This window comes from Nicotiana tabacum, chromosome 23 (assembly GCF_000715075.1).
Source record: "Nicotiana tabacum cultivar K326 chromosome 23, ASM71507v2, whole genome shotgun sequence".
Lineage (NCBI taxonomy): Eukaryota > Viridiplantae > Streptophyta > Magnoliopsida > Solanales > Solanaceae > Nicotiana > Nicotiana tabacum.
In genome coordinates, this window is record NC_134102.1 from 60,674,790 (window position 1) to 60,692,064 (window position 17,275).

At 42.1% G+C, this 17,275-nt stretch overlaps 1 protein-coding gene across 1 annotated transcript; it reads left to right on the forward strand.

Annotated features, from left to right (window-relative positions):
- Positions 1 to 5,144: 5,144 nt before the first annotated feature.
- Positions 5,145 to 7,542, forward strand: LOC107799728 (transcription factor bHLH71). Its single transcript, XM_016622868.2, has 3 exons — positions 5,145 to 5,708; positions 6,456 to 6,896; positions 7,315 to 7,542. The coding sequence occupies exons 1-3, from the start codon at positions 5,274 to 5,276 to the stop codon at positions 7,420 to 7,422; spliced, it is 984 nt and encodes a 327-aa protein (XP_016478354.1). The 5' UTR covers positions 5,145 to 5,273; the 3' UTR covers positions 7,423 to 7,542.
- The last annotated feature ends 9,733 nt before the right edge of the window (positions 7,543 to 17,275 follow it).

A 17,275-nucleotide genomic window follows, 5' to 3' on the forward strand; every position in this document is an offset into this window, starting at 1 on the left:
CGCTACGCGCAGGTTGAACTTTCCTTCATAAGGGCCAAGCTTCACTGGTACTTCTTTGGCTATTCCACACACTAGCTGAGGTGGTGAGTTGATAGCCTTCACACGACCTTTGCCTTTTCCTACAACTAGTCCAAGGCGCTCCACCTGAGTCGAGGCTAAGTACTTGTGGTTACCACCTGTGTCTATCATTGCCCGAATGGGCTTGCCATTTACCTTCATGTCGACGAACATTAAGGTCCTCTCTTGATGAGGAGGAGTCCTCTCATTCGCCTTCTTTTTTCCTTTCTTGGCGATTGGACAGGGGACTTCTTCTTGCGGATACCAGCACTGGTTCCCACTAAGGGCTCAGAAATAGAGCCAACAATTGCATTGAATGCACCTACTGGTTCGGTCTGGTCCGCATCATTGGCGTCGTCGTCCGTCCCATCCTCAAAAGCTTGATAGGCATTCATCTGTGCATGTGGGCATTCATTATTCCAATGTGGTCCGCCGCAATGACGGCATCCTGAGGGGGGCTTCCTCCCCCGATCATTGTTGTTAGATGCAGCACTAGTACTGCCTGAAGAGGGAGCCTTATATTTGGGTGCACTCTGGTCTCCTCCACTTCTGCTAGGGCCACTAGTGTTTGGCTGGCCCCCTTTGTATCCTCCTCGGACAGGCTGTTGAGGCCTATCCTTCCGAGCTTCGACTTGATAATCCCCAAGGCACTCTGCTGCTTGGATCGCCTTAGGTAACGTGTCTACCCTTTGTCTATGCAACTCCATGCGGGCATAAGGCTTCAACCCTTCCAGGAAGGTGAAGAGTTTGTCTTTGTCCCCCATGTCACGGATGTTCAGCATGAGCGCAGAGAATTCCCGCACGTAATCTCGCACTGATTTGGTCTGGCGGAGCTCCCGTAGCTTTCTCCTAGCATTGTACTCAACATTTTCGGGGATGAACTGTAGGCGTATGGCTGCCTTCAGTTCTGCCCATGTCTCGAGGGCATCTTCACCAGCCTTTATGGCTTCGTATTTCACCCGCCACCAGAGTTTGGCATCACTCTGAAGATACATGGCAGTAGTTGCTACCTTCTTAGCTTCTTCTAGGCCTCCCCCGGTATCGAAGTATTGTTCGATGTCGAAAATGAAGTTTTCCACTTCTTTGGCATTCCGAGCTCCACTGTATAGCTTTGGTTCAGGAATGTTCAATTTTTGTGCCATAGGTGCGAGGTTCACACCACCCCCAAATTGGTTTCCGCCTCCTCGAAGTAAGCCTTGTAAAGCAGTATTGACAATGTTGAGCTGGCCTGTCAAGTTGTTTATAGTTTTTTGCATGGCAGTCACCATGTCTGCCTCTTGTTCCCTGTTGGCTAAATCCTCGGCACGCTCCTGCTGGAGGGCCTCAAATTTACCAAATATTTCGGTTGCCTCTGTGGTTGCCGTTTGCCGGTCTCCTTCAGAGTCGCGACTGATGTTTTCTATGTCAACTTCGGCCTGGACCAGTCTGCGGTCCAAGTCGTCCAACCTTTGCACTAGGCTGGTCTTTATGTCAGGCATTATCTCCACGATGGGCCGAAATGCTTCAACTGTCCCCTCAAGGGTCGCGATGCGATCCCCATAATTCACCATGGTCAGAAATGGTGGTAATTGTAATGTAATCCCTCGTCCGATGTCGAGCCTAGGCTCTGATACCAACTGTTACGCGGCGCCTTCCTGAAGTACCTTGGAAGAGCGACGTAAGGCTAAACAACCGATGTCAATACGGTTGCTGTCCGCCAACTGAGGTCCTCTCCGTACGCTAGACTAGATTATCAATGCCGTACGGGAAAACCAATGTCATGAGCAATTGAGAGAGAGCAGAAAAGAGAATTGAGAATGAAAGAAAGCTTGATTGTATTGAATGAAAGCTATTACAAAAAAATAACACGGTGTCGGGGGGAAGAGACACCAGTACAGAGAATTGTTTGCTTGCTAGAAAGTTTGATTGCTTGGTCCCCCTTAATAATGCTTAAAAGAAATAAACCAAAGTTACATGACTTGACCTAAATAAGCTTTAGAAGCACACTAAAAGAAAATGCAGTAAAACTATTATATATTTACAATAAAAAGGACTTAGTCTTCTACAAAATAGAAACAAGTCCGTTGGCAGCAACTTTGTCTTTAGCATCAGGGTCGGCGCACGCGGCGTTGTCTGTGCGTGCGGCGCTGTTGGTATCTGCCTGTGGCTGGGCACTGGTGATGGCTATCGGTGGGGCGATAACGGCATATGCGCGCTTGTCACTTGGAGCTGCCGAGACCACGGGGCCGACCGTGGCATTAGGCGTTGGGAGGCTTGCTAGGACGTCACGGGGCGCGTCCAAGGGGTCATGGGGCATGGCTGGAAAGCCGTCCATGACAGTGTGTTTGAAGAATTTTCAGTGCTTAAATTTTTTTTAAAAAAAAAGAGAAAACAAGGGCTAATCTATATATATATATATATATATATATATATATATATATATATATATATATATATATATATATATATATATATATATATAAAGAAATGTGGCGTGTTTCATTGTGTAGGGATTCTATTTATCTTTATTCTCCTTTTTTTGACTTTTTATTTCACTTTTTTCTTTTAATCTTATTTTTAAAAAATTCACACCTCATAACTTACACCTCATTATGGAAGGTTATGACTGAAGAAGTAACGCTGCAATCATAAATCATAAATTAAGAAAAAAGGAATGCAACAGTTCTAATAGATGGAACGTTACCATCATGGAAATAATGATAGTAATTAAAAGTTGGAACTAATCCTTCTCTCCATCCCATTTTTCAGTAGGGGACTTTCTTCATAAATAGCACAAAGAACATACCTAACTGAGAATCTTCTCATGCCTTGCGTATTACGAGCAACAAAAAACTTCTTGGTTGCTGAAAACTTCTTGGTTGTTGATAGGGATTAATGATGATAAAACCAAAAAACAAAGAAGGAATAATTAATTGTATTACGATGGAGAATATACAAAAGATGAAACTGATCAAAGAGTACTACTTCCACTCTCATTCATTGTATGCTCTTGACAATAAATTTTGTTGAAACTCACTTTTGCTATTACATAAACTTTAATATTACTCCTAGAGATAAAATACTAGAATAAGAATTATATTTAATGGTCAGTGTTAAGGATGACTTTAAATTACTATGTACCTGATTTCATATAATAATTCTAACAATTAATATTTACCTATATTTTTATTCTCTTCGCACGGATAGATTTACTAGTGAATATATAGTTATAAACTGATTTTTCTTTTTGTAGCACTGTTGTAGCTGCCTTTAGATAGTGAAAAGCCATACATCAATTTCTACAAGTTGTTGCTGTGACCTTTGAGGGATCGTTTGGTTTGAAGACAAGCTGAAAATAGTTATATTAGGATTAGTTATACTAAGATTAGTTATACTAATATTATTTTAATTATTATTTGATATGTTGTATTAATTTTGAGATTTTCAATTTTATTGCTTTATATTGGGATAACTTATTTTGAGATTATTATTCCACCATCTGACATGTATAAGTTATCTCAGTACTATTTTTAATTTTGGAATAACATCCCAGAATTACTAATCAAACAAGGATAAGGCGGTACTAAATTTTTATCCCAGGATTATTTTTGCTTATTCATCTTACCAAAGTACCCTAAGAACACTAATTGTAATTTATGCTAACTTTTAAGCTTAACCCTACTATTTCTATGAAGTTCGTTTCAGAACCTAAATAACACTATATATGTCCAAACGCCTACCCCCCCCCCCCCCAAACACCAACACCCCCCCCCCCCCCAAAAAAAAAAAACCCTCCAATACTAGCCCTAACCTTAATGCCATAGGGGAAACCATTATAAACAACAAAAGGATAAAACTCTGAGCATTTCACGTATAGGTTAAATGGAAAAATGTGAATGACATTTCCCATTGAAAGCATGAGAGGAGATGTTTAATTAAGTGGGAATCAGTTTTTTTTACCCACCTTTTAATATTATATGCAGTTGCTCTTCTTGTATCGAGGTAGGCAGGAATAAATATTTTTAAATTAATTAAAGACGTGAAAGCCACAAGAAAAAAGCAAAGCTCGGAGAGGGATATATACGTGTATCATCTGGGGAAAATTGGATTAGTGGGTAGAAAGCAGAGGAGAGAGCTAGAGATAGCGGTGAAAGGGAGCCAGTCATTCCAATTCTCGAAGGGAAAAAAGAAAAGCTAAAAAATAAAGTAAGAACGTGAAAGGGTAGCTTTTGCACAGCTTGTGGTGTTGTTTTTATGCATATCGATCTCAATCTAGATCCTGGGTCCCCTCAACCTTGGACCCCCTTCCTTTGCAGACACTCTGGCACTATGTTTTGACATCTTCTATGAAAAGTTAGGAACCAAAACATCACACCATTATATGACTTAAAGTTATGTGTCTCTATGTATGTATTCTGTGTGTGTATGTGTGTTTGAGCGTGTGTGTGGAAGGCAATAATTAACAAGAAAAGATCTGGTCTACTTGGGTTAAAATTCTAATTATAAACAAGATTCTGTTAGTAAATGGGAGTTGGTAAGATTTATTATTTTTATTATTAGGATTTGAAATTGAAGCCAAAAAAGAATATTAAGAAGTTGAAATTCTGCATGAACTTGAATTTTGCATGAAATTTTTAGCGTTTGACATATTGGAAATTTTTGTTTGAGAAGAATTTAAGTGAGATAATAATTTTGGAAAGCGCTTGTCATAATATATATGAATATTGCTAAGATTCAGGGGGAAAGCGAATCTTCACATCTTTAACAAGGAAACAATATAAAACTTCTGTAATTTTAATCCAAAGATGCATGTTTGCTTTAATTTGTGTTTCGTTTAATCATGTATGCGGCCTGTATCTTGAATGTGTCTAATTTCTCCAATTACATTACCAAAGATAGTTCCCTTAATTTTAAGAGTACTTAAAGAAGCATTAAAAAAAATGAAGGATATAATGCATGTGAGGGCATACCAAAATGAGCTTTTCTGCCTGAAAAAGCTAAGTGAATGGAAAAATAATTTTTTTTTTAAAAAGAATCAGCTAAAATCTGTCTCTCTCTTACACATGCTAGTTCAAGAACACGGGGGTATCACTATAAAATAATTGAAGTATTTTACTCCATACAAATAGATTACAAGAAACAAGTCAAGGGGTTCATCGGGGTACTCAAAAAGACATACAAAACCCTTTTACAAAGCAAACACAAAAGATAAAATCACAACAAAATAGAAAAGAAGAATGGCTTTAGAAGCACTTTCTTCCAATGAACTTCTTAACTTCATCATCTACGATACAATCTCTGCCACCCCTTTTACCAGCAACAATCTTGACCCCTCTAGTTCTGAAAATGCTGCTTCTGGTACCTTACTTTTGCACCATGAAAATGGCTTATTAACATTACCTCAAGATTTTTATGGTCATGAGCAACAGTATTCCACTGCCTCCGTGCCGGAAACTACTACTACTACTACCACACGTAGGGAGAAGAATTTGGCGGTGGCGCAAGGCGGCGGCCGGAAAAAGAGGAGGAGGAGACCTAAAGTTTGTAAGAATAAAGAGGAAGCTGAGAATCAGAGAATGACTCACATTGCTGTTGAGAGAAATCGGAGGAAACAGATGAATGAACATCTTGCTGTTTTACGTTCACTCATGCCTGAATCCTATGTTCAAAGGGTATGTAGTATTACTCTTTCTTTCTTATTCACTGTTTCTCAATATCATACTAATAATCTTGGTATGGAAGAGAATTTTTAAATTTTAATTTACGTAAGAATTACTAGTATGAGTTTTGACAACATTTTTACTACTTTATTTTGCATGATGGTAAAAGCTTTTTGAATCTGTATGTACACTGTTTTTTATTCTGCAAATTAGCAGTATAAAGTTTTTGCTTCGTTTGAAATGACTGCACTAACATAGCCCTATTCTCTTCATTCCTCCTCGAATTATGAGCCCTATGCAAATGAAACTGTTAGCCTTGGTCCCTCTATTACAAAAAATCAGCACATCAAAGGCTTTTTTCCTTTTTTCTGTTGTTTTTGTGGGTTGGTGTGGGGTTTATGTTTTTCTTTCATTGTTTTTTTCTTTTTTCCTTTTAGGTACAAACAGGAAAAAGTTATGTCGAGGATTCGACGAAAAAGAGGTTGAAAAAAATTGGATAACGGAATATAACGCTTTGCATTCAATTTTCTAAAGTCCCTACATTAGTCATTTTAACAACTTGAAATCCAATCATCTTTGTGAATTTATTAATGTAGTAACATACACATCACCTTTGATTAAGATATATCCTCATTATAAGAATATATATCTTATAGGTATTAGTTTTGAAAACGATACAATTGTATGTGCATTGTTATCTTATATATTTGACTTTAATTTTTTTAGAATTGAGACTTTAACAAATATTATGTGATTCAGGGTGACCAGGCCTCAATAGTTGGTGGTGCAATTGAATTTGTAAAAGAATTGGAACACATTCTACAATCTCTAGAAGCTCAAAAATTTCTACTATTACAACAAGGTGGTGGAGATGGTGAGGGACCAAGCGAAACCACCATTGCCGGTGATGCCGTGGCTGCCACCGGCAAGTATTTTCCGACACCATTTGCTCAATTTTTCTCATATCCACAGTACACATGTTCTCAGTTACCAAGCAAATACACATCAAAGAGCAAGGCAGCAATTGCAGACATAGAAGTGACTCTCATTGAAGCTCATGCAAACGTTAGAATCCTCTCAAGAAGAAGATTTCGACAGCTCTCCAAATTGGTAGCTGCCTTTCCGTCATTGTACCTTAGCGTACTACACCTCAATGTCACCACCTTAGATCCATTGGTTCTATATTCTATCAGTGCTAAGGTACGTTAAAATTTAAAAACAGTCATTTCCTCTGTTCATTAAACATTTCTTTTTCTCTTTTCTTTTACATGAAAATTTCTGAAAGAAAATGACCACAGCTTGCAAGAATCTACTTTACACAATAGCACAGGTACTTTAGGCATGAAAATATGAGCCATAGATTGTCGCAATAGCCTGCATATCAACTTATTTTTTCTAGGGTATTTTGGGAATTTAAAAAGGTATACTACTTTTTACTAATTTCAGAAGGTAATGATGGGTCAGAAAGGGTGTTTCTTTGCAATTCTTGTATGGCGTTTCTTAGTAAAGTCATAGTTGTCTTTTAGTACTTGTGATTAGGAAATTTTTCAAAAACTGAATATTTTCTATGAAATTGAAAGGAACCCTCTTATTATTATTGTTTTAAAAAAAATGGCAGGTGGAAGAAGGTTGCCAACTAAACTCAGCAGATGACATAGCAGGTGCAGTCCACCACATGCTAAGAATAATTGAGGAGGAAGCAGCTACCCTTTCTTGCCAAGCCTAGGGGACAGACCCCTTGTATCTTTATGATGTTTTTTCTAGTTTGAATCCACTGGACAAAGAAAAAAAAAGGGAAAAAAGAGCTCGTTGATCAATGTTACATATGGAGTACTAGTAGTTCTCTTTTTGTCCTTGTACGTACAAAATGAGCTGTGATTTTGTTTATAATGTGGCTAATGCGAGTACAATTATTAGGGCTTTATCACCTGTTCGTCAAATTGCTCACGATAAATAGAGTTAGTAATCTAAAAAATCAAACAGGTAACTTATTATTACAACATATTAAATTATACGAATACAACAATATATAGCTTGAAGTATATTTTAGCTAAATATGAAATTTTTGTGACTAAAATATATACTTTTTCTGTAGTATGTTTGTTTACCCTAAAAATTGGATAACAATTAAATTTGTATGTGGTTTTAAGGATACATGATTTAACTTGACACAAAACGATAAATCAGATTATAATTGAAATAAGCAATGAGAAAGTAAATGCAAACCACACAAGTTGAATAATCTTAGCCTTGGAAGGTTAGTCACCCTCGAGCCAAAAGTGCTTTGATTGGTATCAGAACAGAACAACAAGAGAATAATAAGAACTTAAGGAGAATAATAATATATTGCTTTGGGATGCGTGTTACAATGTGTTTTACAAGTAATCAGACCCCCTTTATATAGTAGGGGAGTCATACTTTAGGTACAATTCTATAGAAGATAAGAATCTCCTGGTTTGTTGATTTGCCGGTTCCTTATTGATACGTGCCGAGATTTTCGCCGTGATATCCGACCGGTTACGGATATTTTGACCTTCCATTATTTCGGTCTTCTGTTGGTTATACCGACAATGTTTCCTCGAGCTTATTCGGGATCAGGGGTGATTCCGGGATCATGGACTCAATGTTCTCGAGGACGGACATTATGAACTCGTATTCTGGTTTGATGAGACTCGGGGTTGATCTTCAATCCCTTACGTTCGGAGCCCGATCTGTCATGCAATAGTCGAGCCTGATTTCGACCGTATATAGATAGTTCCCTCATTTTTCAGAGAGTAAACGATGAGAAATGATATGAGCTTCCGATTCTAACCTCGATACTCCGTGTCAGAAACGACAAAATGAACGAAATATCTCGTCAATCACGTCTTAATGACATTAAATGCTCATCAGTTGCTGGTCGGCCACTCCTGGCTTTGAACCGTCATTTGAAAATTATAAATATCCCCTCATTAGTTCATTCAAACTTTACTTTCAAACCCTCTGACCTCGTACCTTTAGAAATTTCAACGCTTCCAAGCATTAAATTTCTTGCTATTCTGAAATCTTTTTATAAGAACTTCAGCTCTATTTTTATCCCAAACCATTAAGCTTAATCTTTTAACTCCCTCTCTTTTCTTTATTTATCAAAGAAATGGCGAAAACTTCAAAATCTGTTCCCCAAAAAGAAACTCCCTCTGCCTCGCGACCGGCTGTTGAGGAAAATGTTTCGTCTGCTGCTACCGAGGAACCGGCACCGGAACCTCCTCTGAAAATGTTCATCCCCGGGGGGGCCCGACCGGTGCTGATTTCAAGATCGAGAATCCCTCCTCGGTACCGGGTCGGTGTGAGCCGGTCTCAAGATATATTTGCTCGATCACCGAGGACGCCCTCTTCGAGGTCAAGAAAGATTGCAAGTGGGCTAATAAGCACGTAGTGGTCCCCAAGCCTGAGGAAGCCATCACTACCCACGTGGAGGGACTTTTAACTGTTTACACTTATCCCTTCACGTTGGGTCCCTTAGACCCGGTCATTATTGCCTTCTGTAAGAGGTACGAAGTGACCCTTGGTCAAATTTACCCTTCTTTTTGGAGGATAGTAATTCTCCTCCGTTTTTTCGTAAGCAAGATCGAGGGGTATCCCTTCACCCTCGACCATCTCATGCACTTATATAGTCCCCGACTTTATCGAGAGGGACTAATCAAGCTTGCTCGTCGGACCAGTAAGGCCCCGTTCTCGAACATCAACGAAGATCGGGATCGAGGCTAGTTGGGCCGCTTTGTTCGAGTGAAGACCTCGAATTTGATCCCAGCCAAGCATATGCCATTTCCTGAGAAGTGGAACATGACACGTAAGTATAATCTTGCCTTCAAGATTTTGTTCATCGTTCTTTCTTTTCCTCCCTTCTTATCGATGTTTTGTAGCGGTGTAGCTGTTGCTCGGATGCCGGATGTAGTTCCTCGACTTAAGGAATGGGTCAAGGGCATTGCAACATAAAGGGCCTATTCTGAGTGTTCGTGGTGCGAGCTTTCGAAGGGCCGATGGGAGGCCCGTTCCCATGGTGAGATTTTTCTTAAGTGGCAATTGATTTCCCTTCTGCGCTATTGAGTTCTTACTCTTATTATTTCTTTTGGCAGGTTTACCAAAAGATGTTGCAATGAGGCCTCCATCCGGTGATGACGATATCTTTACCGAACCATCTGCTCCGCGGCAGGATAAAGAGAAGAAAAGAAAAAGGGCTCCGAGTTCTCCGAGCTCTGAGAAGAAGAAACCAAGTAAAAGATTGGCGCGTAAGCCAAAGGGAAGCACCAGTGCTCGAGCACTGTCTCCGGACTCACTCTATCGATTTAGGGATGAGTCCAAGGGGGAAGGTAAAGCCTTCGATCTGGTGGCCAGCGTACCGCCACAGTTCGAAGGGCAAGGGGCCTCCAAGCTAGAGAGAGGCGAGGCCGATCTCCATCGAGTCGGGAGGCCGAGGAAGAGGCAGGAATTGAAGCTTCCCGGGATGCGGGCAAAGCCCCGCAGGAAGCACTTGACCCGATAGAGATTGCCGAGTCGCCCTCATTAACAGAGTCGATGTTCAACGAGGACCAAGGCGCAAAAGAACGCCCCATCGTGGGGGACCATAGAGCGAACGACCCCTTCCGCGGTTTTTTTGACGATGTGGATTTGGCGGCCACATAGGACGTCACCGGATTTTGTGATTTTGAGATACTGAGGAAGGGCTCACCCTCTAAAGCAAGCGGGCCTTCCTCGAGCCCGAAATTGGTCGATCGATTCCCTTCCCCAAGTGCTAATCCTGATCGAAAGTGATCCATTGTTATCTCCCTTTCGGAGGATGCCCGAGTCCTCTCCGCCCTCATAGGGGTAGCCAGTTATCTTCGGTGTCTGGTGATCGAGGATGATCAAGCCAAGATGAACGAGGTGGATATACCCTGACTTTTCAACGAAGCACAACAGGCACCGAACCGGGTAACTTCATGCTTTCCTACGTGATTTTTCGATTTACACTTAGATTATTTCGTAGATAACTTAGTCTTTCTCTTCGTTCTCGTAGGCCTCGGTGCTTCATCATGAAACCTTTTTAAGGTACCAGGACGAGCTGAAACAACTCAAAGCTGAAGTTCGAGAGCTCACTGAGAAGAGAGACGCCTTTAAACATCTTAGCGAGCAGTTTGAGGGAGAGGTTAAGAACCTCCGTGCCGAGCTGGAAGTTGCTCGGAAGCAACATGCTGATTTGGTCGAGCAGGCAAAAGTTTTTGAGGTTAGTGAGGATGAATTTGATTCGGTGACTGATGGTCAAAATCTGCAGGTCCAGCAAAAACTCAATCGGATTGACCAGCTCCGAGCTGAAATGTATATAGTCAAAGCTGAGATCGATGAATGGAGAGGCTGAATGGATCGCCTGGCCTCGGAAAAAGAGGTTGCTCGGTCACAACTAACTTCGGCTGACATTCATCTTAGAGCAGCAAAGGAGAGGGCCGAGGTTCAGACCAAACATATTGAGGAGCTCCAATCCCGGTTAGATTCGGCTGCCTCAGATCGAGAAAGTCTGGCCAAAGAGCTTAAAACGACTAAGTCAGAGGTCGTTGTGGTCAAAGCCGAAGCTGATGAAATGGTGGCCGAGTACAAGGCCGATGCTGAGGCGGCTCAGGACCTTGTAAAAAATATAGTTCACTACTAAAAAATCAGGTTTTAGCGACGGATAAATTCTGTAGCTAAACAGAAAAATCCGTCGCTAATCTCATTTAGCGACGGATTAGCAACGGATTATCAATAAATTCTTCTAGCTACGAGCGTTTTAGCGACAGATTAGCGACGACGTTCGTAGCTAATTCTAGTTTTTTTTTGTAGTGGTTGAGCATATAAAGTGGCAATCCCAAAGGGAGGCCCTCGAGGAAGTTCACGCTCGGGGTTTTGATTTATCGGCTGAGATCGGGAATTCCAAGGTGCTCGAAGCCAAGGCCAGGAAGCTGTCCTATCCCGAGGAGGAAGATTCCGAGGAGTCTGAAGATTTGGGCGAGTTCGAGGGTGGCGGAGACCTCGAAGATGATGATGCGGCCCCCGACGAAGATAAGGCCACTTAGGCCCTTTTTAGATGTTTTTGTTTTTTGCTTTTTGTATTACCTTTTTATTGAGGCCGTTTGGCCTTAGTAAAAATTTGCACCGGGGCTGTTTGGCCCTTGTAAAAAGAATTTTTGATATGTATATAAGGCTGTTTTGCTTCAACAGCTTTTGAATTTTCCCTTTGCTTTACTACTTATATTTGCAAAGATCGAAATGCCTTAGCATGAAATAGTTAGGTTACGTTCGGAGGTTCGAACAAACCTTGCCTTTAACATTATTTCGTTTTAAGGCATCGTGTGGGTTCGGTATTACTAGAAACTTTTTGCCAAAGTAGTTTAGATTATAGTTTGTCAAGGGTAGCCTTTAGACCGGTTATGAAATTTTGAAGGCCTTGTTCTTTGTTACGGGTCTCGGACGTCTCCGAGCCGTTTTAGTATGGTCGTAGCTTTTTTAGTTCGGGTGTTGCCCAATGGGTTTGTCACCTCGAGTTATCCGGACTTTCCTTAGATAACGATCCCCGAACGGGGTTAGCCGTAGCTTTTTGGAGTTCGAGCAATGCCAAATAAGCTTCGTGCCCTCGGGTTTCGATATCCCGGAATGGCCGTAGCCTTTTAATTTGGGCAACGCCAAATAGGCTTTGTGCCCTCGGGCTCCGATAGTCCAAACCGTCCAAGTTTGTTTTTGGACGGCAGCCTCCAAATTGGGAGTGATCGTTTGAACCCGGATAAAGGCAGCCCTTGGGCTCGATACCTTTAGGGGATCGAATGTAAGAAATTCCTTAAAAGAAAAAGAGAAATTCTTAAAGGATAAGATATTTATCCGTAAGGTAGAAACTTTTATTCGTGTGCGTTATAGTTACACATGTATACAAGTTTTGTGCCAGGGATCGAGTAGTCTATGTGGGCACGGTTCATGTGACCGTTTGGCCCTTACAGAAAATCCTATAGATCGACCCGTGATCGTTCAATTATAAAGTTTCCTTCCTTGCTAAAGTCGTTAACTGAGGGTGATCCCCCCAGTGTTCGGGGCCTATCGAAGAAAGGCCTCGAATATTACTGTGTTCTTCTATACCGGTTCATAACCGGCCTTCAATTCTAAGTTAGCACGATTTACTTGTTGCCTCATTAAAAATCTTGCCGAAAAAATCCATTTGGGACAAAACCGGTTCAAGGGAAAAGAGTGCAACGAGTGCTTTCAGGCCTAAAGGTTATATCGTTCTTTGATGATTCCCTGCAAGTGTTAGTTCAGAATATAAATAAATAAAAGGAAATGAATGGGGTCGTACCTTAGCAATAGTATCTCTTCAAGTGAGCTATGTTCCAATTGTTCGGTAGTTGCTCACCGTCCATCATTCCGAGTTTGTATGATCCTTTACCGGTGATCTCAATAATCTGATAAGGGCCTTCCTAGTTCGGACCCAACTTTCCTTTGTTCGGGTTTTGGGTGTTTAGTGTAACCTTTCTTAGTTCCAAGTCCCCGATATTGAAGTTTCGAAGGTTGGTCCGTCGATTGTAATACCTTTCGATCCGCTGCTTTTGGGCGGCCAACCGGACAAGGGCTGCTTCGCGCCTTTCATCCAGTAGACTTAGGCTCGCGTTCATAGCCTCGTCGTTTGATTCCTTGGTTGCATATCGGAACCTGAGACTTGGTGCTCTGACTTTGACCGGTATCAGAGCTTCGACGACATAGATCAGTGAGAACGGGGTGGCCCCGGTACTGGACTTCGAGGTCTTTCGGTATGCCCATAAGACTACAGGCAGGATTTCCTTCCATCTTCCTTTGGCGTCAGTTAACCTCTTCCTGAGGTTCTGGAGTATGGTTTTGTTGGTCGATTCTGCTTTCCCGTTCCCACTAGGGTGGTAGGGTATTGATATGATACTTTTGATCTTATGATCCTCGAGAAATTTGCTTACTTTGCTGCCGATGAACTGTTTCCCATTGTCGCATACGATCTCGGCCGGCATTCCGAATCGGCATATGATATGATCCCAAATGAAGTCGATGACCTCTTTCTCCCTGACCTTTTCGTATGCCTGGGCTTTCACCCACTTAGAAAGATAGTCAGTCATATATAATATAAATTGAGCCTTACCTGGAGCCCATGGAAGGGGGACAATGATATTCATTCCCCACTTCATGAACGACCATGGTGACAAAACCGAATGCAGCAGCTCCCCGGGCTGATGAATCATCGGAGTGTGTCTTTGACATTCATCACATTTTTGTATGAACTCCTTCGCGTCTTTTTCCAAATCGATCCAGTAATAACCGGCTCTAATTATTTTTCAAACCAACGATTTGGCGCCCGAATGATTTCCACAGGTACCTTCGTGGATTTCCCTCAAAATGACTCAGTATCTCCTGGCCCTAGACATATTGCGAGTGGGCCATCGAATGCTCTTCTGAACAGGGTTCTCTTTTCGGACAGGCTAAACCGGGCTGCCTTTGTACACAGGGCCCTCGATTCTTTTGGATCCGAGGGCAGTTTCCCGGTCCTAAGATATTATATATATTTATTTCTCCAGTCCCAAGTTAGGCTTGTCGAGTTGATCTTGGCATGGCCTTCTTCCACCACCGATCTCATAAGTTGTACGACTGCCCCCGAATTGAACTTGTCGTCTTCGATCGATGACCCTAAGTTGGCGAGGGCATCAGCCTTACTGTTTTGATCCCGAGGTACATGTTGCAAAGTCCATAATTTGAACCGATGTAATGTTACCTGCAACTTGTCCAAGAATCTTTGCATTCGTTCTTCTCTGACCTCGAATGTTCCATTAACTTGGTTTACCACAAGGAGGGAGTTGCACTTGGCTTCAATCACTTCTACACCCAAGCTTTTAGCTAGTTCAAGGCCTGAAATCATGGCCTCATATTCGACCTCGTTGTTAGTCAATTTCACAGTCTTAATATATTGTCTAACTACATTGCCTGTTGGTGGCTTCAATACGATGCCAAGTCCGGACCCTTTTGCGTTTGAGGCGCCGTCCGTAAAGAGGGTCTAGATTCCCGAGGAGGTCCCTGAGTTAATTAATAACTCTCTTTCGACCTCGGGTATTAGGGCCGACATAAAGTAGGCCACAAAGTCTGCCAAGATTTGAGACTTAATGGTGGTCCGGGGTCGGTATTCAATATTGTACCAACTTATTTCCACGGCCCATTTGGCCAACCGGCCCGAGAGCTCAAGCTTATGCATAACGTTTCTCAACGGGTAAGTAGTTACGACACATATGGGGTGACACTGGAAGTATGGTTTTAGCTTCTTAGAGGCGCTTAGCAAAGCGAGCGCCAGTTTTTCTAGGTGAGGGTACCTAGTTTCGGCCTCACCTAGGGTCCTGCTAATATAGTAAATTGGAAATTGCATACCTTGCTCTTCCCGGACCAGGACTCCACTTACCGCTATCTCTGAAACTGCCAAGTACAAGTATAGTTATTCGTCTGTCTTCAGTGTGTGAAGAAACAGTGGGCTCGATAAGTACCATTTGAGTTCCTCCAAAGCTCGTTGACATTCCGGGGTCTATGATAAGTTATTCTTCTTCTTCAATAGTGCGAAGAATCGGTGGCTCTTATCGGACGACCTCGAATGAATCGCCCCAGGGCGGCTATACGTCCGATAAGTGGCACCAGCATTTTTTAATCCGAATGGTATCACATTATAGTAGTACGTGCCATCCTTTGTGATGAAGGAGGTTTTTTCCTGATCATCCGGGTCCATCCGTATTTGGTTGTACCCGGAATAGGCATCGAGAAAACTGAGGATCTCTTGGCCGGTCGTGGCATTGATCATGCGATCGATGTTGGGCAGAGAAAAAGAGTCCTTGGGATACGCCTTGTTCAAATCCTTATAGTCTACACACATTCTTAATTTGTTCTCTTTTTAGGGACTACCACTCAGTTTGCCAACCAATCCGGGTATTTAACTTCCCGAATATACCCTATTTTAAGGAGTTTAAATACCTCGTCCTTGATGAAAACATGTTTGACCTTGGACTGAAGCCTCCTCTTCTGTTTGATCGGATGGAATTTTGGGTCCAGGCTTAGCCTGTGAGTGATTATCTCCGGTGGGATCCTTGTTATATCAAGATGGGACCAAGCGAAACAATCTTCATTAGTTATATGAAATTGAATGAGGTTTTTTCCTGAGCTCGGAGCTTAACCCCGTGCCCATGTATACCTTTCGATCGGGCAAGTGTTCTCTCAATATGACTTGTTCCAGCTCCTCAACCGTCGATTTAGTGGCGTCGGAGTCATCGGGGGCCATAAAAGATCTGGGAACACCGTAATCATCATCTTCGCCTTCCCCTCGTTTGTCCGAATCTGCTGAGGCTAGTATCAGTGATTGCTATTTGGCCTTGTTTTTGACCATATGGTTCGGATCCTTCGATGTTGAGATTGTAGGTGCCGGTATCACCTCCTCGACTGCGAACATTTCCTTGGCCTCCGATTGTTCACCATAGACTGTTTTGACTCCGCTAGGTGTTGGGAATTTCAGTTCCAGGTGTAGTGTCGAGGGCACTGCCCTCATATTATGGATCCATGGACTTCCGAATAAAGTGTTGTACCTCATGTCTCCTTCGATCACATAAAATTTAGTTTCCTGGATGGTCCCGGTGGTGTTTATTGGTAACGTTATCTTGCCCTTTGTGGTTTCACACGCCATGTTGAACCCGTTTAGAACTCGGACTGCAGACACGATTTGGTCTTGTAGACTGAGTTGCTCCACGACCCTCGATCGGATGATATTGGCGGAGCTACCTGGGTCAGTTAATACACGTTTAACTCGGGATTTATTTATGAGTACAGATATTACCATTGCATCATTGTGGGGCTACACGATTCCTTCCGCGTCCTCGTCATTGAAAGACAAGGTTCATTCCGGTATGTAATCCCGAGTCCGTTTCTCCCTTGTGATGGAAAATTTGGTGCGTTTCAACATCGGCCCCTGAGGGACATCGAACCCACCAGTGATCATGCTAATGACATGTTGAGGTTCTTCTTGTTCAGTCTTTTTGTTAGAATCACTATTCCTGAAATGATTCTTGGCTCGGTCACTTTGGAATTCTCGAAGATGCCCGCTGTTGAATAGTCGAGCTACTTCCTCTCTCAACTGTCGGGAATCCTACGTTCTGTGGCCGTGAGTGCCGTGATATTTACATATCTGGTTAGGATCCCTTTGGGTTGGATCAGATTGTAGAGGTCGAGGCCATTTGGTATCTTTGATGCGTCCGATAACTGATACAATGGCGGCAACATCGATATTAAAGTTGTATTCCGATAACCTTGGTGCTTCTTTAGGCCTGATAGGCCTATCAAAGCTCTTTTTGCTCATGATTCCCCGGTTGCTATGACCTCTGTCGCTTCTCCTTTCGTTTCTCATAGACATCCGCCCGGACTCGCTGCTTCTTCGGTCTCTGATATGTAGGGATTTTGACCACTTATTTGCTCTCTTTTACTTACATTTTAGTTCAAAAATGCTTAAAGGTATTCCCGAGAACTAATGAAATATTCTTTCTTGCAGGAATATTGGGAAACTAGCC

What these genes read in the sequence shown, in the direction of transcription:
- LOC107799728 (XM_016622868.2), top strand. Translation starts at nt 5,274, where the DNA reads ATGGCTTTAGAAGCACTTTCTTCCAATGAACTTCTTAACTTCATCATC. An exon ending in CTGAATCCTATGTTCAAAGG is followed by an intron (nt 5,709 to 6,455) that starts GTATGTAGTATT and finishes TATGTGATTCAG; the next exon opens with GGTGACCAGGCCTCAATAGT. An exon ending in TATATTCTATCAGTGCTAAG is followed by an intron (nt 6,897 to 7,314) that starts GTACGTTAAAAT and finishes AAAAAATGGCAG; the next exon opens with GTGGAAGAAGGTTGCCAACT.